Consider the following 24,405-nt stretch of genomic DNA (forward strand, 5'->3'; position numbering starts at 1 on the left):
GTCATTTATTTAATACATCCAGGAAAAGAATACAAAGTTAATTGATATGCTTTATTTCCATGTCTGCTGATAAATAGATTATAATCAGCAAATAACTTGTTTCAAATTTCTTTAAAAACTCCCTGAATCATGACATTAGCTACCAGGTTACATTTGTGTAGACAATAAGTCACACAATGGTGAGATTTGTGCCTGATCAGAAGTGTCTTTTATTAGTTGTGGTTTTCTACCTCCGATGAAGCGCAGCGCACAGCCGCTTCAAGCCTAAAGGCCCTATTTTAACAAGTATATGCTATTTTAGCATATCATTATTAAATAATGTTTATAATAAAGTCATTTTCGATAAATTTTGAGGTAAATATTGGGGTAATTTGGCAGTAATTCCAATGAAATTTCAAACAGTTTACTTGCTTATTATCATGTAATTACCATGAAATTTGTGGACCTGTAAAATGAAGTGTTACCGACATTTATTTTGGAACCGCCAACATTTTTAAAATGATTAATTCACGATCGTAGTAATTTTTTTTAAGGAAAAGCCATACTTTTATTTGGCACCTTTCTTTCTTTCTTTTTTTTAATTATTCGTCTAAATAAAATTTGTATCAATAAGACCTTTAAATACGAGGAACAGTGAAGATGTTTTTGTGAAATAAACAGATACAGATAGTAGCATTACATTACACTTTATCATTCCATTGATCAAAATAAATGTTTAAAAAATTAGCATTTATACTTATGTAGAAGCATACATCTTTTCTAACACCTCATAATTCAAGCACCTTGGTGAAACTGCCACACTCTCTTCACATGTACGTCAGCTACATACAGTCAAATGCCCTAAAGGCTTGTGTGTACTGCCATGGCTGAAGATGAAAAGGCCTATTTTAGATTTCCAGGGAAGATAATGGCAGGCTGGAGGACCTGTGCAGCATACATTCACCACTCCTGGCTCATGTTTATCAAACAGGAGTAACCTGTCTCGGTTTATTGGATTGTGTGAAAATCAGGGACGATGATGGAAATAAGTCCAAGACTTTCTTGTCCTATCCCTGCCAAAGTCTGATGTGTTTCTTAATAAGTTATGTATTAGATTGTTTGCAATAAACAGAACCAAGCCAGACACTGTCTGTCTGACGTCATCTCCTTCTTATCAGGAGCTTCTTGCTTTTGAGTCATTATGTTTAGGAGCTCCACCCTGCTCATTCATTAGGACAACTTGAACTTTCCCTCTGTGCCATTACAAGGTGAATTGAAAAATCTTCCTAGGTTTCTCAGCATTGGGCAGTTTTTTTCCCCGTTGTGTGGGTGTTTCCTAGCTTTGCGTCAGTGTAGGTGATATGGGATTTATGCCAGATAGCAATCTGTTAGTACATGAGGGCTGTGAGTTGAGTGCGTGGGTGGCTTTTTGCATGGTGGCAGTACCTCATGTCCTGTGTTTATGCTGGAAACCGTCCACGTTGCTCACATAAAAACTGCTCGGCTTCAGGAAATCAGTACAGGTGATCTGTGGACTTCCTAAGAGAAGCGTCTCTGTGCCTGTGTACCATGATTACAGATCAAGCAGCTTATGGACAAGCCTGCTGTATGTAGCTGCAGCTTTTTGAAGCACTGCAGTTCAACTCTGCATTTAATCATTTTGCTCCACCTGTTGGCTTTCAGGGAGACGTGCACGCAGCAGAAATACAAGCAATAAACAAAGTTAACTATTTACCAAACACTTAGATTTTTAAGTGAAGTTATCCAGTCCACCAGAATCAGAAAAATAATAAAGAAAATAGCAAAGGCAGCTGTCTGATTAATACAGTGTATGCAGGTAGGCAATAGCTTCATTGAGTCGTACTTTGAACCCCCTTTACGAGGAGCTGCTTTCCTCTTGGCGATGCTTCAGAGCAACAGTGGCTACAGTAAAACATCCTCTAGGTGTATTAATGTATCCCTAATAGTCTGTTGAATTATACATTAGACACTAATGTATTTGAACACATAACTGTAATCAGTTTACAAGAAGTTTTCATGCTCTTGGAGTAAAATATGTTAAAGATTGATCTGTAAAAGTTTTGTGATGCTAATTTCTTTCCAAAATCAGTACTACCCCAGTTAGAAAACAACATTTTGACTGAGGAAAATGCTTTTTTTTCGGTCCCATAAAGTTTGGGGAGCTTAATTCCCATATGAGGATACTCATTTTTTCCCCCGTAATGTTGGTACAATTAGTTTCTGATGTGTTGGTTTCAGGTCAGCAGGATCAACCGTCCCATCAGCCTCTATTTTCTAACCGCGGTAGTGAACTTAAAATTATTTGCCCGGTTGTTTTATGTTTTGAATGTCTTTGGTTTTTTCTCAGGAGATTGGTTAATCATGACATTGACTAGTATTTGTTTTTCCACACATTACTTAAAACTTTATTAGAATCGTCATATACATACATTCATACAGGTACATACGTGAAATTCAACCTCTGCATTTAACCCATCCTAAGCATTTAGGAGCAGCGGGTTGCTGTAAAGCATTTGGGGTTCAGTGTCCCCTTCAAGGACACTCAGACAGCACAGTAACATGGTGTCTGTGTTCCTGTGGTCTAACAGGTATCTCCTCCAGCCCAAAGGGAACGGCAGCAAGTCCAAGTCTGATGATTTGGGATCGTTGCGTTTGAAGCTGACCTACATAGAAGACACGGTGCTGCCATCTGCCTGCTACACACCACTCTGCAACCTGCTGCTCAAATCCCCAGATGTGAAGGTAAAACCTGTGAAAGAACAAGTGCCGTCAATGTATGCATTTCCTTTTTTCACCTTCTGACTTTCCACTCTCTCTCTCTTTCTCTCGGCCTCCTTCAGCCCATCTCGGCGTCAGCAGCACACATCTTGGGGGACATCTGCAGAGAGCGATACGAGGCCGTTCTGCCCACGGTTCGACTGCTGCTCCACCACAATCGCTTTGTGCCTTTTGTCTCAGCTGTGGCAGCACTAGAGCTGGACAATACTCAGTGAGTGCTTACACATGCATCCCTGCAGTACAGTACAGTGCATGTCTACAGTGTAGATAATTAGACACGTGCATACAGATAAATGTCATGGCCCACACTGTTACCTCTCTAAAGTTAAGTTCCTTTTTTTCACAACCTGGCTGTTGTTTTTGTGGTGTCTGCCGTTGTTCCTCGGGGCTATGCTAATTTAACCAAAGTTCAATTTGAAACAGGAAGCAGCTCTGAAATACAATAGACATTTAAATGGGTAGTCTGGATCATTTTCATGTTACCTTTGATAAACTTGTAAAGCTGTCTAACAGCATCCTTCTTATTCTAATATCGGTATGGTGCATAAAATGTCACATCCTAACCCTGAATTTGAAGGAGGAATGATGGCCATAACCACAAAAATAAGACCTAGGTCATAAAAACTTTGTTTCCTTTTAAAAACTGGACTGGACTGTGAAACCTTTAGATGGCGAAACACGAGGAGTGAAATTGTCTTTTGTCCAGAAATGTGGTCAAACGTGGTCATAATGTCTGGTTGATGTCGGTGGAATATGTCTGTGTCCATGCAGGGAGGCTAACACTATATTCCGTGGCAACTCACTGTCAACGCGCTGCATCGATGACATGATGAAGATTGTGGGAAAGAACTACCTGGCAGTTACCCTGAAGCCTGTAATAGACGAGGTATGAGTAACAACAACAACAACAACACACACACACATTCAGTGTAGATGCCAGAATGGGCATAATTCACTGAGGTCCATATGGAAAACTCCACATAAACAGCCGTTTCTCCACTTTAAACAAGCAAATGTAGTTGGTAGTTTTGGAGCTCTTACAGGGTGCTGTATTGATTAGTTCTTTTTGATGATAATTTCCTCTCGATGGCATTAATGAGTATTAAAATAGTTATTATTTGATCAGTGGTTCATTTTGATACTGCTCTACCTGCATCTGCAAAATTTGCCATTTTTTATTCTTGGTTGTCTTCATATTTAGTCTTTTATCTATAGCTGTTTATTAAATGCATATTGAATGCTAATTTTAGTTCCTTGACATGTCTGAAAAAGGTTTACTGTGCTCTTCATCTCATGACTTCACCATCTCCTGTTGTTATCCTTCTAATTTCAAGAAAATAGGAATAAATCCAGATTTCCACACAACACAAAATCTCAGGCTGTGTCCGAAATCATTCACTACTCCCTACTCACTATCCAGGAAGTTCTATGTAGAGGACTATATAGTGAGCTCATCGTAAACTCTTGGGTCATTTTCTCTGCGCCGTTAATTACGTCATTGCTGTTGCACAATTAAAACATGACGGATCAACGTCTGCTGGTAGACCATCCCATAATAAATACCAACATGTATTTTTGTGATGAATACATAGGCCTATCGTAAGCTATTTTGTTGAGTTGTCTCTTAGCGAAATGCTCTGAGTGAATGTAATTTCCCCCTGGTAAACAGAGATGCAGCTGATATGTCTAGGGATTTTATTGTGAAAGGTAATAGTTCATAGATTTGTCTCCATCGCACCGCTCTCTCTCCTCTCCTCCGTCTGCCATTTTTCCTTCAGCGCAATGAATGATGGTATATCGTGCTCGGTTAGTGACCATTGTTGTCCACTATTTTTCACAATGCATTGTGGGATATTTTGAGTCCACTATATAGGGTATAATAATTTGAATTATACATTCGGACAGCGCTACAAAATGGCGACTAGTGAGTGATTTCGGACACACATTCAGTCTTAATTTCTCATTACTGCGTTAGGCCTGACTCTAAATGTTTGTTGTTGTTTTTGTCCCTCTTAACCTTTCATAGATTTGTGAATCCAACAAAACATGTGAGATAGACCCCGTTAAACTAAAGGAAGGAGACAACGTGGAGGTCAACAAGGTAAATGAACTTGTCTCTTACAAACCTGTCCTCAGAGGAGCAGAATCAGGCTGCTAAAGCCTATAATACTACTATGAATCTGTATGCCTTTAGGATTTCTTAGGTGTAATTAGATTTATACACAAAAATATGTCATGAAACAAGTTTTCTTGCCACATTTCTTTCTTTCCAGTCCATCATCCATATCATTGTTAATTTCGATGGCCTTCACCTTCAAGATATTCACTTTCCTCTCTTTTTATGAAATATAGGTAAAGTAGTACTAATGTTTTTGTTCCCTCTGCAGGAGAACCTGCAGGGTTATGTTCAGAAAGTCTTTTCCTCCATCACCCAGTCGAGTTCCAGCTGTCCCCCCCTCATGTGTGATGTCTTCAGGTCACTGAGGAACTTGGCCTGCAAACGCTTCCCAGGTAAATGCTGGAGTCAGTAGTGGATTTTTGCAGCCCACTTGGTTGGAGAAATTATCATTGAAACATCTAAAAGAAACCTAAAAAAACCAAGCAAAGCAAAATCAAGACCCTCCGCAGACATGCGGCTGCTGGGAAGATCAGTGTTAATATGTCTGTGTTATTTCTGCCATTCCTCTGAAACTGTGAAACTGCTCAGCAGGTCACTAGTTTATTTACAAAGTTCTATATATTTTCTATTGAATTTGTAGTATTGTAGTATTTATTGAATTTGGTAGAACATAGAGTTTCACAGTATTCACCCTGTGGAAGAGTTACAGGATAGGCTCACATTTTATATCCTTCAAAATAAACAGTGTGGTTAGAGGAATTCACACAGATCTAAAACTGGACTTTTACTATAAAGCTCAATATCAGTAGCTTGGTTCATCAACATAGTCAAAAGAAGAGCTTTTACAGTGTGTTAAAGATTTGTCTCCACCTCCTGGTAGACATATATACTAACCCATAAAGGAGTCTCATCTTACAGTAGCTACATTTTGTCCTCTCTCTATATATACATTCTAGAAACATTCATGGTAAATTGGTGATAGTTAAATGTTGTTTTTCCCTGAAGCGTTATAAGACGTGCTTATTGATTGTCACCATGTTGTTTCTCTCTTCAGCCGATCCACACGTTCAGTACTCGGCCGTCAGCAGCTTTGTTTTCCTGCGGTTCTTCGCCGTCGCTGTTCTTTCCCCACACTCCTTCCAGCTCCGTTCCCACCATCCTGTAAGTGCCCGGCCCTGGCACCATCTAATATTAATGTTTACTATATATGGCCTGTACAGTAGTACAGTGTTGTCATTGTACATTTCTCTTTAATTCTAGGATCCTGAGATTTCCCGCACGCTCACACTCATCTCAAAAACCATCCAGACACTCGGCAGCTGGGGGAGTTTGTCAAAAAAACTGGTGAGATTAAACTGTAAAGATGAGAAATTCTTTTTAGTGAGTTTTATTGTTGTTGATTTTAGTGTTTTTTTGTTTGTTTTGCTTTTGTTTTGTTCTTTGTTAAATTTTGGACTTGTTGTTATTATTGTCACTAACAGTTTTATAGTTGTTCATTTATTGTTTCTTGTAGTTTGCTTGTTTTTTCGTTTTGTTTTTGTTCCCTTTTCAACTTGTGGTCATTTGTTGTTTTTACTGTCATTAGTAGTTTTATTGTTGTTGATTTCTTTTTTGTTGTTTTTGTTTTGGTTGAAGTTTGTTTTTTTTCTTTCGTTTTTTTGTTCCCTTTTTTGCTTTTGGATTTTAATTTGTTTTTTACATTATGACGAGTGTTTTTGTACGGACTCCAGGAAGAGTAGTTACTACCGCGGTGACTACTGGGGATTCTGGGTAAATACGTAGAATAGAGGAAGGGTAGATGGATGCATCATTCACTCTGTAGAATCATGACGTGTTAATAAAAGGCATGTGAGACTGCTGAAGCTGTAGTCTGGGCTGAGTCGTTTAGAGGAACACTGAACAGTGTTAACCGTAGTCTACTGTATAACTGTCATCAAACAATATCAAATGCATTATTTTAATAGCTGTCTCATTTAAGTCTTTATTTTTCTCTCTTTGTAGTCTAGTTTCAAAGAAACCTACATGTACGACTTCTTCAAATCATTCCAAGAAGACAAGTGTATCGAAAAAGTTAAAAAGGTATTTTGTTAATGTACTCAAAGGTCCATAGAATGATTGTTTATTTATCATTTTCAAACGCTGAAATCTTCGTCAATTCTGCTTTCCAGTTTCTAGATGAGATCTCGTCTAACGTCAGTAAGGGGTCCAGCGGGCTGGAGGACGCAGTGGTTCTCAAGGAGGGGTGAGTGTTCGGTATGAGCCCGGCCACAATCAGCAGGAAGGAGATAAAGGGAGAAGCTTGTGGCTGCTGCTTCTTTTAACCACTCTTTCCTACAACATTTAAGTGGTCTGTTGGGAGAAGAGTGCAGAATAATAGTCGCTGACATCGGTGACCAAGGCTAAAGAAAGCTTCAGCTACTTTAAAATAAATGAATTGTCACAATGTGTGGTCAATGGAAAGCTTTAATTGTGCAGCAGTGACAGACTTCACTATCGCCTCATGTAATAAGGTTGACTGAGAATAGTGAGGGATGCTGGATTTCACATTTCCCATTGTGCAACTTGGACTTAGACACGAGTCAAATCAAATTTTACACCGGACGCAAAACGTCCGTGAAATTGAAATAAACTTTGTGGCTCGGATGATTTATTTGAAATCAGAAACGTGTAATTTTTGGATCCAGCTTGACAGTTTATTCAAACGAAAGAAAATAAAACATGGGTTAGTTTTTGAACCTCTACCTTATGTGTGTGTGCTATAGGGAAGTACAGAAACGTGCCCAGGGGAGGAAACGCCTCGGCAAGAAAAACTTTAAGAAGAGGTGGCTCAGAGTGACCAACAGGGAGCTCTCCTACCACAAACAGAAAGGTGAGACCACTTTCTATCATCTCCTACTTCAACCACATATGTTTTCATCCAGAACGTGTTGCTTATTATAATATCAAACTAAAAACTGCTTTCTATCACAGTATCATTCTTAATACGACCAGCAGGTGGCGCCAAAGTAAAACCCTTCCCCATCCCACACATGGTGGTTTATTTATTGGCTGGATTTATTTGCCAAAAGTTGAGATGTTATCAATGTTATGTTGTACAAAAATATAAAAAGCCTTATTAATTTAATTAAGTTGATTCATTCACAAAGTACTCAAAATGATCATCTAAATAGTTAACTATTATGATTAAAGAGCAGAACACCTAACTCTGTGTTTCCTTTTTCTTAACTGATTGATGGTATTCGGTCATTATCACACATCACACCGTATATTATCACACAGTGTCGTTTGAGGACTTTGAAGCGTTATCTTCTCAGGGCATCTAAGGAATGGATCAAGAGTGTTATGCTGTAGTGTGATTTATTAGAACGGGAGGATGTGATGTTAAATTAGAGTAATTGCCTTTAACTGACTTAACACCTGTGGTCAACTACAACTATAAAACTTGATTGATCAAGATGTATCAGGTTGAACGTGTGTCTCTATTTGACTACTTACAATAAACATAAACTCTAGAAAAGATTAAAAAAAATGTATATAAATAACTGAAATCAGTTTGTGCAATTGTGGCGGTATTGAGCTCCCAGATTTCAGCTGATCGGGATGAAGCCAGAGAACCAGTTCCTAACCAAAAATACAGAAATACTTAGAAACAAGTGCCTTCACAATGAAAGAAATGCCTCCGTCAATTATAATAAAATGCATCTTCAAAAATAAATGCCTCTTTGATAATAAGGAAATGTGTATAAAGGGGGTTTCAATGAAAATAAACAAAACAGAATAAAGCCTGCAGGTTCTCATTAGGCACAAACTCTTGCAGGAATAGCACTAAAGTCTGCCCTGATGCAGATAACTAGAGGAAAAGTGTTCTTTAATATTCTCTCAAGCTATAACACTCAAAATCATTCTCAATCATAAAAGTTAAGACAGCAATAAAGTCTCAAAAGGGCTTTAAGACCAGAGTTTCTGGCTGAATCTGTCAGCGAACACAACTATGTGAACATTTCGACAGCTGTACCCCTCACTGCCCTTCGCTATGCCGCTGCTTTATTCAGTTAAAAGTGGTACATATTTCAAAAGCCAAGTTATCTTGCATGTATCCTGAGGCCGTGACAGTGATGCTAGTATTGTTTTCATCTTGTGAATCTGTGTCCGTGTGTCTGTGGACAGATTTTTGTCACCGCGATAGCATCACAACCGTATAAGATGTAGGCACGAAACTTTACAAGTGTGTAGTTGAGATCAGAATAAAGGTCGAGTTCGAAGATGGGTGTGGTCCGAGCAAGGGCACCAGAAGTAGGGGAGTAGGAAGTGGGTAAGGGGCCATTGGCATACGCGGTCTGGCCCGATTTGGCGTCGCGGCCGATGTGATCCCATCACAGAATGGTCTCTAGTTTTGTTTACGTTGATGTTTTGATAATGTGTTGCCACTGGTGCCAGCTGCTGTTATTATATACTCATACTCATCTCTATTTCTCTTTAAAGGGGACATATCATGCTCATTTCCAGGTTCATACTTGTATTTTGGGTTTCTACTGGAACATGTCTACATGCTTTAATGTTCAAAAAACACATTATTTTCCCCATACTGTCTGAATATACCTCTGTCTCAAGCTGTGGGCGATATATATTACCCTGCATGTGACATAGTAAGGGGAGCCAAATCTGAATGGCTTGTTAATCCAATGTTTTCTGATCTAGGCAGCCCACAAAAAACAGACTGGGTTGTCTTATTTTACAGTTTGTGGGTTGGTTGTCACTCCAGATACCCAAATGTCTGTGCACAAGCACTGAAAAAGGGAGTTTTTCATGATATGTCCCCTTTAATGACCGAACAGCACTGCAGTTTTCTTATGTCCTGCACAACCGCAGTAAAATGATTTGGATATTAAACATAGGTCAGACTGTCACTGCTTATTATTCTTGACACATATTTGACGGAATGACTTCTGATTTCCAGGGAAAGAGGCCCTCTGCATCATCAATGTCAAAGATATCCAGGCGGTGGAGAAACTGGATGAAAGTGCCTTTAACCGCAAAAATGTAAGCCAATTCCCCACAGACACCCGATCATTATTTCTAAAGTATGGCCCCCTTTTATAATGGGAACCAGTCCGTTCCACATGTTGAAATAAGAAATGATGATTGTATTGTATTGGTAGAAACTCTTTTATTAGAAGGTCAACAAATGCAACGTCAGCCTAGAAAACACTTGCAGCCTGAAGCAGTTCAGACATGTGGAAAATGGCAAATTTGAACAAAATCACATGGAAATTGTCGAATTTTAAATTGAAACAAAATGAATCTCAGGTTGTTAAATGTTCTAGGCATCACCAACCTGAGGTCTGCTGTCATTGTAATCATAGACAGACCTGTTTGTTAGTCTTTTACAATAAAACTGTAGGAATTTGAAAGTATCCTGGAAGTAACCTGGGAAATGGTGACTGATAACACTGGCTCTGTTTCTCTTGTGTCAGATGTTTCAGGTGGTCCACTCTGAGAAGCCTCTGTATGTGCAAGCAGGAAACTGTGTGGAAGCCAGTGAGTGGTTGGAGGTCCTGGGTCCGGTCAGTCGCTGCAACGAGGGACGCCTCTCCACCTTCCACCCGTCGAACTACACCGGTGGAGCCTGGCAGTGCTGCAAGAACCAGAGCAGCAACGCAGCGGGCTGTAAGCCCTGCACAACGTGAGTCTTTTCCCAACATCACCGTGACAAGAAATATGTTATCTATAATATCTGCTGCTGCTTTGTGGGACACGTGTTGCAGATCATAATAAACTGAGCAATAAAACTGCTGGTGGTAAATTTGACCCACCATGTAGATGCTACTCCAGAGCTGTAATGAAACACTTCCTGTTCACAATACTGCTAATGCAACAGCTTTCATCAGTGGGCCATATAGGCTCCACTGTGTCACCTCATTCAGAGATAGATAATAACTTAACAGACATTTATTTAATGAAAATCTTCAAGATTATAAGGCTACTTTTAACATAGCATTGAAGTAGAGCTGCACCTAGCAGTTATCTTTTTAACGATTATTTTTTTCGATTATCTTTTTTTTAATCGATTAATCTAACGATTATTTTTTTAAATTCCCAGTTCATATAACAATTCATTTACCCAAAATAAATTTAAAAAAAAATTGTCTGATTTATTTAAAAAATTCAATATTTTATCCACTAATTTTCCCTTAAAAACAAAGAGATGTCACAAGATAATAGACCCTGTTTGTCAGATGCCTGATCAGAAAAATACTGAACCTCAAATTCAAAACGATTGCTGTGACACAAATTTAAAAATGATTTAAAATTAAGAATGTAATCCCTGTATGTCACAGCAACCCTCTACCTGAACTGGAAACAAATCTGTACTTTTACCTAAGTACTTGACTTAAAATGGTTATGAGGTGGATTGATTTCATCACTGAAGTAATATGCAGTTAAGATAATCAGTGTGAGGCAAGGGAAATAACTGAAAAGATTTACAGACTGTAACAACCCCCTAAACAGAAGAAACTTCTCTTTAAGTTTGAAGCTTTCAACAAATTATTTTTGCTTCTTTTTTAAAAGCTGAGATTGGAAAAAAAGACTCATCACTCTCTCCCGACAGACTTTTGGACCCAAATACGTAGTAATACCTTCACAATGACACCCTAATCTACAGCTAATACAATACAGATTGATTCACAGAATGCACATTACTCAACACAAGATGGATAAAATGGGCTTTTCGGTTTCAAATAAATGCTCAATGAACACGTCAGACGATTACTTCCACTCCAGCTGGCTCTGTTTCTGGAAACAAGTCACTGACAGGATATCCCTCGTTATGAGCCGTAGCATCCGTCTGTCTGCTGCAGTAGGTGACCTCTCAGTCATCAACCCTCCCATCCAAAACTACAAACTCATACTACTCACTGCCCTCGCCATCGCCAAGAAAACGTTCCTGTTAATCTGGAAAACAAGAAACACAATAAACATCAACAACTTCTTTCCATGGAAAGAATTTCACCACGAAACCACACACCACACTAAAAAACCTTGGCCCCTTTCATAATTTCATTAAATCTGCCTGTAAACTAATCTGCCCTACACACACACACACACACACAAACGCATCCACTCATACATTAAACTAACGACCCATAGTCCATAACACATCCTTAATCAATTACACTAATGTCACGAAATCTATAGCTTTCTTTTTATTTTGCACTTTATACTTGTTTATGTAGCAAATTTTAACTATTTATATTATACTTATTATCATTAATACTACTTTTTTGTTATGCTATTCTTGTCATTACTTTTATTGTCATTTATTTTCTATATTACACTTTTAATTATTGTTGCTATTATCATTATTATTATGGTTATTATCTCAATTATTTTTCTACACTATTTTTCTTCTTTTTATTATTTTTTTTTTTTACCATAACAATTGTTTTCCCCATCCATTTTTTTTTATTTATCTTATTTATCTCACTTTCGTTTTCTCTAATGGTTTGGACGGTGGTAAGGTGGTAAGATGGGAGGGAGGGGGTGATAGGGAACAAGGGTAGGAGTGGTGACTTCACTTGTGTCTGTAATATGTGCAAAACTTCCATAATAAATAAATAAATAAAAAGCAGATTTATTTTAGTTGAACACAGCATTAATCATGTTTTTACCATGGACTAATCACCACTTAATATTCAATTCAATCCAAAATCTGAATAGAAACTTCAGCCACATTTCTACTGAATATTTTGTCCAGGCACAATGTGACAACAGTTCAGTTGTTCTTCCTTTTTTCCTCCCTTTGTATTTGTTGTTAATTATTTGATTCATAGATCTTACAGAATACACATCCAGGGCTCAGCTAGATTTCTGTTTTTATTCTAAACAAATTCAAATATCGATCCCCCTCTTCTCTCTGCCGTTTCCTCCTGGATGAGATCTTCTTACACGTTTTGTCCTCTGGTGTTTCAGCACCGTGCTGGCCAACCTGCAGCTGGACATCGACTGTGACCGGGAAACAGAGAGAATCTTCTCCCTCCTCTCCTCCAACGACACCAAGCTCCAGAACATGGAGGGTCAGTGTTTGTTCATGAGTTTATGAGAGTGGGATGATGATTTCACTTGTTACGTGTAACATAAACTGACCCAGACCCCCTTGGAGCATTACGTCATTGCATGAGATCATGACCTTTAATCAGTTATGTATGCATGTATTAACATACCTGTGCGTCAGTGTAAGTTGGATTAGCAATTAAAATAATGACCATACTGAGGCTAAAGTGCTGACTTTCAGTTTTGAAGGTGTCAGCTATTCTTTCTGGGGTCCATGAAGACCAGACTTAAGACTCAAGACTCAAGCTGCACTGTATAATGATGTATAATGATGATGTTTCCTCTCTGCAGATGCGTGCGCCAGTTTGGCGGTGTACCAGGGCCCTCAGCGGGAGCAGGAGGACTACTCCAAGTTCACCATTCAGGAACCCAAAGAGACCTTTCAGACACTCAAACAGCTCCGAAACATCATGGAGGAACTTAAGAGGCAGCACAACCTCAGGAATGACACCACGGCACAGTACGGCAGTCTGTAAGTCTGGTATACTTATACTGTAATACATCTTGTAACATGCATGTTTGTGTATATGACATTTTACTTTTCTTTTTTTCTTTGTAAATCCCAGTGACATGTAACTTAACTAGCATTATTACTAGGGCTGTCAATAGTCCATAGTCAATCATGATCAATCGCAAAATAATCACACATTTTTTATCCGTTCAAAATGTACCTTAAAGGGAGATTTGTCAAGTATTTAATTCTCTTATTAACATGAGTGGGCAAATATGCTACTTAATGCAAATGTATGTATATAGTTATATTATTGGAAATCAGTTAACAACACAAAACAATGACAAATATTGTCCAGAAACCCTCACAGGTACTGCATTTAGCATAACAAATATGCTCAAATCATAACATGGCAAACTGCAGCCCAACAGGCAACAACAGCTGTCAGTGTGTCAGTGTGCTGACTTGACTATAACATGCCCCAAACTGCATGTGATTATCATAAAGTGATACTCACTAAAATAAGCTATAACCTATAAATTGCAGGTTGCCTTAATGCATTAAATAAATTAGTAGCGTTAAAATGTATTTGCGTTAACGTGTTATTATTGCGTTAACTTTGACAGCCCTAATTATAATACATATGTGACATGTATGTTTATGTATATGACATGATGTGCATTTTTATGGTTGACTATTGTCACTTCATATGACTTTGTATGTGTACTAAACTAGTATTGTTACTGCTGCGATCACTCAGACGTCGCTGCTCCTACTCACACAAATATATCATCTTTGTTATCCTCTGTGTTTCAGGGACAACCCCATAGTAGGGAAAACCTCTTAACCCGGGTGGGAAGGTGTGGCCTGAAGCAGCCATGCCAGCAGGTGTCAGTCCACCACGCAGAGCCTAAAGGAGCCCCTGGAGTTGTCCCAGCGAGAACCCCCAGAGAAGAGCAAACGATACACCCCGACCTCCAGACACGAGTCCACTACAGCAGAGACCACCTAAGAAGGGGAAACAGAAGGAGCGTCTCCCCTCGGTCCTTGAAAATGAACGAACCCTTAGGTGTTTTCTTTGACAGTACGTCTCCTCCCTTTCCTCTGGCCCCTCATACAGACACTCTGTCCCTTAATCTTAATTTATGTCCTCTTTGACGTCTACAGCTGTGTGAAAAAGGCATCATTACAGTAGATGGTGTGTGAATAGGCTGCTAATTTTTTTTATTCACCCAATTTTTATATCTACAGCTGTGATGATGCTCTCCCAAATCTTTTTAAGGTTTTTGCTCCGACAGCTGTCTTTAGAGTTGATTTAATAATCATCTTTCTGGAGGATCGTCCTCCATTTGGGCCCCTTTTTATCGTTCTCTACTCTTTTAAGGTACGTCCACAACAAGAACGATAACTATATAACTATACGCAGCTAAAATCTGATGGGTTTTGATTGGCTGTTGCTCTGAAATCGCTCTGAAAGTGAATCCCAACGATATCGTTCGCCACTGTTGTTGTAGTTGTGGCGTTGACTCCGCCATCTACTTGAGTTTAAAACGATTTATAGTTATCGTTCTCGGTGTGGACGTCCCGTTTGTGAACAAATATGTGTGTATATATTTTCAAGAGGACAGTTAAGTAGATGAAACCGATCTGCCTTACTTTGATGGATGTTTCTTTCACATTAAATGCTGAGGGAATAATGCAGAAGCACTTTAAATATTTGGAGCACTCCAAATGGAAATGATTAGATACTTGGTATCAGCTTTCCCCCATTTCGATCAGTTACATGATCTCGTTTTTCGTTTTTTGCATTCCTGAATGGTAACATTTATAGCCTGTAGATTTTAAGATATTTTTCTTGACCAAAGACAGTTTCATAGGTTTGACTTGAAAAAACAATTAATGTATTTTGAATACAGATGTTTTAAAAATGGAGAAAATTCTATATATATATATTTGGTTTCTGTGTATGTCTTTTGCTAACATGTCCTTTTACTTTTTAAGGCGAGCAGACTGCATGCGTTCAGTGTGGAGTCCTGATAGCACATGATTGTGTTGTGTTTCCCTGTGATTGTGAATCGTATCGGTACGGTGTACGTCAGATCTGTCGTGTTGAGAGCATCGCAACATATCTGTAGTGGCTTATGTAAGAAATGATGGAGGAACCGCTGAGAGGAATCAATCAGAATAACAAATTACCCCCCCCCCCCCCCCCCCCCGTCATCCCTGAATTAGTCCAGACAATCGCGGCACATTGTTCTTTTATTTTTTCCGAACCTGCAGCGCTCCAGCTGTTGTACTTGATGGTTTTAGAGAATTTGTTTGAAATGTGGCACTCTGTGGCTTCAGAGTTAAAAGTTATTCACAAAGTAAAGTCACAGGAATCATTCAAAACAGTCAAGAAAAGTCTGTGTTGTAAGGAAAAAGTGACTCATATCCTGACACATTTTGATCCTATCATATCTTGCAGAAGTACAGTAATAGAGTGCTCCAAGGATGACGTATTTTTGTAGGCCTTACCAGGAAGTTAGCATCACCCTGGTTCCCTCAACAAAAAGCCAATGGGATTGTTCCATTGGGTTTTGGATTATTGCAGAAAATAAGCTCTGTGGCAAACATACGTTTATGATACTTACATGTTTTGTTCAGTAAGATAACCTCCATGAATGAACACCACTTTTATGATTTTTGAAGCGTGAATGCAATCGCCAGAAGTAAAAAAGTTAGGCTATAAACGAACTACACTTTACGTCACCACTGCTAAGCTAAAGGTGGACGAGTCGGTGTGATGACGTTCAGTAGTCTCATTTAGCCACTTGTTAGCAACCGCCTTTTTTAAGACACATAAAAGCTTCAAAATTCACCAATGGGATATTTACTGACATATTTTATATCGTAGAACAAAACGTTAAAATCTCTTCAGCTTGTGTTAACCACAGACCTTATTTCAGGCATCTAACTAAAAACCCATTAAAAAAAAACCCATTGACTTCCAGACGAGGGAAGCAGATGTGCTAAAATGCTAACTCATTTCTGGGTTTTAGGACTCATTCCTGCAGCACTCTATAGAACATCGCCTAAGAGATGTCAAAATTAACTATAAATGCAAGTTATCAGAGCCCAACATAAACACTTTTTTCCCCTGTTTGTCAAACAGAATTCAATTAATTATATGAAACTGATACAAGTAACCAAATCCTCAAAATTTGAAGATCTAAACCAGCAATGTTTTTTACTGATTAATATTCTGTCAGTCGACTTATTGATGAATCAACAAATCATTTTTGCGCTGGAGAAAACTGATGAACAATCAAACTTTGATTCTATTCTGGTTTTGTCTTTTTTGTTTTTGCCCATTCGATCAATGAAGTCTTGAAAAGAAACAAAAGAAACTTGAATTCATTTTAACAACAAAAGAACATTTAATGCTGATAATACAGGGTGTATTTTTTTTTTTGCCTGTGGACTTAAGTTGTTTTGTCTTTGGTCCGTCATATATTTCTAACATGCATGTCTTGTGTATTTAACAATATATTTTTCTAGGAAAATGTTTTTGTATCTTTTTTTTTTTTTTTTAAAACACTGATTTAATGTGTTGGTACGGCACCACGTTGTTTGTCTGCAGCTTTTGTTTTTGTCTGTGAGGTGTTCCCTTTACTCACTGTGTGTGTGGTTGTAGCTGCTGCTTAACGCCGTCTTACTGCAGTGACTGTTGTGTGTTAACATCCCACAGAGCTGCAGCTGGCAACGTCCACATGCAGGTTGGAAGTGAATGAACTGCCTAATCAGAGCCAAAATACAACTGTCAAATAATTGATTTTAAGAAATTGATTATTGGATGATACTTGTGAAAAGTTGGACAAGTGATAAAACAAATGACTAAATTTCAACAACAACATGTGGATCTTAACTAATCACAGTTAATGTTTTATACTGTATCAGCTTGCATGTCAGCTCCACAGGGCCAGTAAACTAGCGGTTGTTTGCTCATTTTCATATGAAGGTGAACATGTTCTTCATCCACTTTGTCACTGAATTATGCTTTTATCTGCTTTTAATAAGGGATGTTTTTTTTTCTTCCTATTTTGTTTTTCCATGTCCGCACAAAATAAAAGCAGTCCTTGTCAGCATGTGGATGAGATGCTCGTGGAAATGCGTGCAGTGGCCTGGTAGTAATCTCGTATCATGATATTAGCAAACTGAAAGGGACATGCTTTGAACTATCAGATGAATAATCTCAATCAAGGTAGTGGCCAACTACTCGCATAAATTACAGAAATGAGGGAAAAGTCCAGGTTATGCAAGAACAAAAATTGATTTCAGGGTCTGTGAATCAAGTTTACTTTAAAAGCACGGCACTGTACAATTTTCTTTTCAGTTACAGGCGCAAAACAATCTGCCAATCAACTCCCATCTGTTCTGTAAGAGCCGTATCACAGAGCATGACCACAAATAAATCTGTTTTGATGTTTTTCTTCCTGTCCAGCGTATGTTCACATCTCCAGCTCATTTCTTCTGAATGTCTCCATACTGCTTCGGTACAATGTCTGTTCTTTTTTATACACATTAAATATTTTTATTTTCCATACATGGTCTTTTTCATGTGTCCATTTAAAGCCATTTACAATAAACACGTTGCCAATGATTCGCATATTTGTGGAGTATATGAAGAAGATGAAAGCTGGTTGGGACCCGTTTTATATTTCAGGAGACGGGCTGCTTTATGAAAAGCACGCAGCTTTATAGTGTGATGGATTCTATGCTGCCTATAGTTTCTGTGGTGGGATTCTGAGTAATGAAGGGAAGCTGATCACCTCATTATTCAAGTTCAAAAAACATTTGTTATGAAGAGGAAAGAAATAACAGGACAAAAGGTTGAGTAACTGGGTTTGGGGAGCAGCTATACATCTTAGAGAGCTACACGGAATTCTTCAATCAAGCTTAAATGAAATAAATCATGTTCAGTCATAATGCAGCTTGCAGTGATTTGCGCACATTAACCCCTTTCATTCCTGCTTTATTCCTGAAAACAGCTTCAACATAAACAGATTCACAGTTACACCGACCCGTTTTAAGTGTAAAAAGATGCAGAAATGACTTTTCTCCAGCTGCTTTTAAATAAACCTGCTGCACTTCAAAGCAAGAAGCTGTGCATGCGTGATACACAATGTGCAGGAATGTTTATACATTATACAGGTTTCATTCAAATTCAATAACCAGATGTGAAAATATTGGCCCACAACCCTTTAAGCTTTGTGTGGAATTAATTATACTTTGATGAATTATAGTTCTTGTAAGCAGTAATGGTTGGAGGAACAACTTGTATCCATGTTTCTGTTCCCAGTTTTGTCTCTAGTGCAGGTTGATTGAGTTCATTTGATATAGAAGACAAAACAATCCATCATGGTCCATGATGTCATAGAAGATAGGACAGACAATCACACATAACATGCAGAGAATCCCTAAAACAATAAGCAACAAAACCGAGGACATCCTCTAAATGAAAAACAAAACTTCAAAAACCTCACCTATGTATTTTCCTTTTCTTCACAATAATCTGCATGTCCTAAAAGCATTCACAAAACCAATATGCACCAGAACAGAAGCAAATGAGATTATAAAGAAAAAGGTACAATTCATAAAATCAATGGTTATAGGTGCAGTCTAATTGTTTGTGTACTTGTTTGTGGCAGAGGGCTTCAACAACTTGGGATGTCCACCAAAAATGGGCTAAAACGACTCGCTGTGCTCTCTGCTGCCGTACATGGAGGAGACGCTGCTACTCATATCCCTGAGAATTGAGTAGGCCTACTATGTTTACTATTGTGGAGATCTATGTCACTGGTGCAATGGTTTTGTGAATGTATTCTACAGCACCTTTAATATTTGTGTCCTTGCATTGTTCTTCTTTATATAGGCATAAATAAATTGTTAAAATGTGTGTGTGCGCTTCCGCCTAGTCGGACAGTGCCGCTCCCCCCATAGGAATAGTCCAGCCAACGCAGAGCGGGCGGCTGTAGACTTGTTTAATGATTTGGAGCTGAAAAGAAGCTCAGACAAATACGTAGACAGCCGCAGAGAGGGCCTCGACAACACACAACATGCTCCAGAAATAGAGCTCTTTTTGTCTCGTCTTCACGTTTGTGGTTTTTGCCTTGCTGAGTTCACAAGACCTTACACATGTAAAACAATTCCTTTTGTTTATATCTCAAATTGATTGCCAGGTTTTGACAAGGTGTGAGCCAGCAGGACAGAGCGTACGGTTTGTTGGTGTTGGAGGTGATGATAAACCTTCGGGTAACACAGCGCAGTATGGTGGGCTCCCAACAGCTGGTTTGACATCTGTAAACTGAAATGTTGAAGAAACAGATTAAACCTCCGATATCTCCAATGCAAGGACACAAATATTAAAGGTGCTGTAGAATACATTCACAAAACCATGCACCAGTGACAGATCTCCACAATAGTAAACATAGTAGGCCTACTCAGTTCTCAGGGATATGAGTAGCAGCGTCTCCTCCATGTACGCCGGCTGCCAGTGACAGCACAGAGCACAGCGAGAAAGCGACTACCGGACGCCAGTAAAACTTCCGCCTAAAAAGTGCCACACAAAAGTAAAACAATTTTATTTCTATCCTATTGCCATAGTCTACCGAAATGGCTTGTGTTGAACAATAAAATATTATAAATATAATAAGCAGCGGGGGTTTTGTCTCTTTGCTTCTTTACTCTAATGTTACTACAGCTTTTTTTACTGCTGATGCGCTGAGCAGCTATCTTGGATTTTGAGGTCGGGACTGACGAGGTTCATCTGACTTTTCCGAGTCAGAAAAGGACGTTCCAGTTGAAATTTCCGACTGGGAACTCGGATATTCCGACTTCCCAGTTCAAATGGAACGCAGTAGCCTATAAGTATGAAGCTACAGCTAGCAGCTGGTTAGCTTAGCTTAGCATAAAGACTGGAAACGGGGGGGAAACAGCTAGCCGGGGAACACAGCTTTTAAAGTCTCTATGACAGGAAAATATTTGTTTTAAGGGTGAAATGTAGGCCGATACCACAGCATGAGACGTCTTCATGTTACAAGAGTACAAAGCTTCGTCTGTGAAGGAAAGCAGATCAATGACAGAAATGTTCAGTAAGTTTAAGGCAGAATACACACATCATACTGAGACATGCTGCTTTAGGATCCCTGAAGCATGTGTACAGTCCTTTACTGTGTACTGATGCATGTGCTTCCACTACTTGTTCATGAACTTCCTGTTCCCTGTCTCCTGCAGCTACGGGACACAGCTTAAAGGGTCAACAGATCACAGCCAAACAGAGTTCCCCTCTCATCTATTGACGTATGTAGTTATGAGGATAGTTAAGATTTGATGTGTGCATGTTTTGAGATGGTATGTCTGAACTCAGCATTGCCCTGCCGCCGCTCTGACGTCATCAATTTCACAGCAGTCTGGCAACATCACAGTTTTCCCATTCACAGTGAAACCAAACACACATATTTTGACTTTCATGGTACCGACAGTGAGGCTGTCTGATCCTCTATAGGACTGCTGTGTCTCAGCGGTGACACCTGGCTCCCTCTGGATTTCTCTGTTGAAATTAAGCTTTAATGTCCTCTTTTATCTTTGACTGGAAGTCAGTTGAGATGAGGTTAATATAGCCAACTGGTTGAGTCTTTATTGAAAACCATGTGGCGGTACTGATCTCCCAGATTTCAGCTGATCGGGAAGAAGCCCGAGAACCAATTTCCAACTACATAATACAGAAATATTTACTTGGAGAAACAACCCTTACGAAATGTCTAATGTGAAATTTGCCATTTCACAATTCACAATCACAATTTCAATATGTGAATTTTAATAGAGAAAGAAACTAATGTCACATGTGAAGTGGACATTTCACATTCAAGTGATTAGTTTTTGTTGATGATAATTTCCATATGTGAAATTAACATTTTCACATGTGAATTACAGACGTTCAGATGTGAAATCTGATTCTTCGCATGTGAATTCCACATTTTCACATGTGATTCGCTATACTCACATGTGAACTCAAATTGTAATATCCAAAATAAAATAATGTCACATGTGAACTGGACATTTTCACAAGTGATTGGCTTTTTTCACATATAAATGACAATTTCCACATGTGAAATTTACATTGTCACATGTGAAAAACAAGTGTCTTTACAATGAAATAAAATGCCTCTTTAATAATAATATAATGCGTCTCAGGCCGGACGTTCTGGCCTCCTAAATTGGATTTGAAAATGTGGAAGAGCTGGGCAGAATCCATGCTGCTGCTAGCAGAGAGCTATGGAGGACAACATGTAGGACAACAGCAGTCAATGGACAGAAATAAATTGTCTGCTGGCACTTTCACTCTGCTTTCACTTTCTGCTGCTGTAGTCTGTAGACTTTCGCAGTGTCTACCAGCTTCCATCGCTGAGTTTGTCTGGTGCAACGAAGGAGTTCTGCACCGCGACTTCACTAAAACGGTACCGATCGGTCGCCAGCTATTTTGACAAGCATAACTGCTACTGTGCAGCAGTAATGACACATTGTACAGACGCAGGTAATTGTGGACTTGGTCTATTAGCTTGTCTTCAAAACGTTCTGCCATTGTTGTCACTGCTGACGTGCCTACTGACTCCTGACCCTGTCACAGACATCACCATACTGCCCCTACACTGCCCCTACTGTTCATGTGCATATTGCATCTTGCGGAAGCGTAGCGTTAATTTCTGTTTACATGCAGAATCAACACTCCATACAGATACCAGTCTGTGATAATCCAAAATATCTAAATTTCTGCTTATCTTACTCAAAAACATGTGGTTAATTTCATGTAAATGAGGCTTATTGACCATACATTCCAAAAAGAGCTGTAAAACTTGTGGTTATGCTTTGAAATGAAGTTGGCTAAAAAGGTGTCATTATGTGCTGTCATTGAATATTATAATATTTATAATATTCTTACTAATCTTTGACATATACCAGTCTGTGATAATCCATCAAAATATGTTCCTACAATTTTGAGTAAAGTCCAAATAATTCATAATTTCTGCGTTTTTTCCTAAAAGAAATGTGGTTTAATTTCATATAAATGAGGATTATTGACCATGAATTTTTTTTAAAAAAGTGTAAAACTTGTGGTAATGAGTTGGAATGAAGTTGGCTAAAAAGGTGTAACACATAATTGGGTGATAATTTATACTGCATGCCTTATATAAACAGTCAAACCAGACCGGGTCAATTTTGACCCGGGAGGACAATAGGTGTCAGTATTTGCTGCCATTCAAAAAATCAAAATGGTTTCAAAAAATGTTTTGGACCAAACTTTGACATTTATCAGCCTGTGATAATCCATCAACATTATGCTCCTCTGATAATAACTATAGTAAAAAATAATTCAGAATTTCTGGGTCTTTTTACTAAAAAAATAAGGTATAATTTCATATAAATTAGGATTATTGACCATAAATTCCCCCAAAAAGTGTAAAACTTGTGGTAATAAGTTGGAATGAAGTTGGCTAAAAAGGTGTAACACAAAATTGGGTGATAATTTATAGTTTATGCTTCATAAACAGTCAAACTAGACCGGGTCAAATTTGACCCGGGAGGACAATAGCTGCCATTCAAAAAATTGAAATGGTTTCAAAAAATGTTTTTTACTGAACTTTGACATATACCAGCCTGTGATAATCCATCAACATTATGTTACTCTGATAATAACTATAGTCATAATTTCTGCTTATTTTTACTCAAAAAATAGGTAAAATTTCACGGAAATTAGGTTTATTAACCCTAATTCAAAAAAAAAAAAAAAGTAAAACTTGCAGTAATAAGTTGGAATGAAGTTGGCCAAAAAGGTGTAATACAGAATTGGGTGATAATTTATAGTGTATGCCTTGAAAACAGTCAAACAAAACCGGGTCAATTTTGACCCTGGAAGACAAAAGTTGCATGGTCGACGGGAAGAAAACAGGAGGGTTAAAAGTACATATCTACAGATGGGGACCATTTGTGCCAATAAAATAAGCATATTGTGTCCATTACTTCCACCCACGTTAGCTTTGGGCCAACAGAAACTCTGATTGTGACACCCAGCAGTTTAAGTATTTAGAAAATCCAGACCAGTCTGTTTTGATAAATCATTTATTTCATCAATTTAACTTTAACATGTACATCACTAAGATCCAATTTAAGTTCCACTGTCCTCATATCAGTTTGGTGGCAGCAGTCAGTCATCAAGTCAGCAGCCTAATACTGTTATTAAGATGATAACAGTGAATTAATGTTGCACTTTAACCAGACACATTATGAAAAGTTCAACATGAAGAACATTTGTGAAGCAAAACATGGTAACAGTTAGTAAATATTACATGTATGTATCACACGTTTGAGAGGCCTTATAGGGCGTTAATCAAACTTCAACACACACACGAGGGAAACTTATTTTCTCCCGGACTACGGTCACAGTTTTAAACGTTGTAACTTGAAACAAAACAAAACAAAAAACGCAACAACACTACTTCATTAGGGTAATGGGTTAAGTTTAGTAAAAAAAGCATCATGGTTTGGCTTAAAATGACTACGTAACTGAACGTAAGCCTATACAACCTCTTATGCACATGCTGTCAACACATTTATATTACATAACATTTCATGAACACACACTTTACAACTTAAGACATTTATGTTTTAGAGCAAACTCCAGTAAAATATGTTATAATCTTTGCATACAATTGAAACGTCAGCCTTTGAATTTGTAGAAAACAAAATCTGCATTTCTGCATAGTATTCAGACCAACATAGCTTTCTTTTAGTTGTTCCTGTTGTCCTCACAACAACATCAACAAGAATAATAAAACATCTGTTTATCCCTTTCTCTTCTTTCTGCATTTGATTTCGAAATGCAGGTGCTCGATCATGCAGAGTTGTC

General features: G+C 38.4%; 2 protein-coding genes across 4 annotated transcripts in view; one reads left to right on the forward strand and one right to left on the reverse strand.

Moving 5' to 3' along the window:
* The window catches only part of rasa2 (RAS p21 protein activator 2), a 37,275-nt gene extending 19,230 nt beyond the window's left edge, over positions 1-18,045 (forward strand). For both annotated transcript variants that reach the window (XM_074641775.1, XM_074641776.1), the window contains exons 10-24: positions 2,589-2,742; positions 2,841-2,989; positions 3,550-3,664; positions 4,805-4,879; positions 5,166-5,289; positions 5,952-6,058; positions 6,158-6,241; positions 6,899-6,976; positions 7,066-7,139; positions 7,660-7,766; positions 9,855-9,937; positions 10,372-10,580; positions 12,869-12,972; positions 13,301-13,481; positions 14,277-18,045. In XM_074641775.1, the coding sequence (XP_074497876.1) occupies positions 2,589-2,742; positions 2,841-2,989; positions 3,550-3,664; positions 4,805-4,879; positions 5,166-5,289; positions 5,952-6,058; positions 6,158-6,241; positions 6,899-6,976; positions 7,066-7,139; positions 7,660-7,766; positions 9,855-9,937; positions 10,372-10,580; positions 12,869-12,972; positions 13,301-13,481; positions 14,277-14,307 (1,675 nt within the window). In that variant the 3' untranslated portion in view covers positions 14,308-18,045. The remainder of the gene's footprint in view (positions 1-2,588; positions 2,743-2,840; positions 2,990-3,549; positions 3,665-4,804; positions 4,880-5,165; positions 5,290-5,951; positions 6,059-6,157; positions 6,242-6,898; positions 6,977-7,065; positions 7,140-7,659; positions 7,767-9,854; positions 9,938-10,371; positions 10,581-12,868; positions 12,973-13,300; positions 13,482-14,276) is intronic.
* Positions 18,046-23,600: 5,555 nt separating this feature from the next.
* The window catches only part of LOC141771457 (transmembrane protein 255B), a 20,125-nt gene continuing 19,320 nt past the window's right edge, over positions 23,601-24,405 (reverse strand). For both annotated transcript variants that reach the window (XM_074641779.1, XM_074641780.1), the window contains one exon: positions 23,601-24,405. This exon is cut by the window's right edge and continues 129 nt beyond it. In XM_074641779.1, coding sequence (XP_074497880.1) covers positions 24,391-24,405 — 15 coding nt within the window. In that variant the 3' untranslated portion in view covers positions 23,601-24,390.

The sequence above is a fragment of the Sebastes fasciatus genome, chromosome 7 (assembly GCF_043250625.1).
Source record: "Sebastes fasciatus isolate fSebFas1 chromosome 7, fSebFas1.pri, whole genome shotgun sequence".
In the NCBI taxonomy this organism is placed as follows: Eukaryota; Metazoa; Chordata; class Actinopteri; order Perciformes; family Sebastidae; genus Sebastes; species Sebastes fasciatus.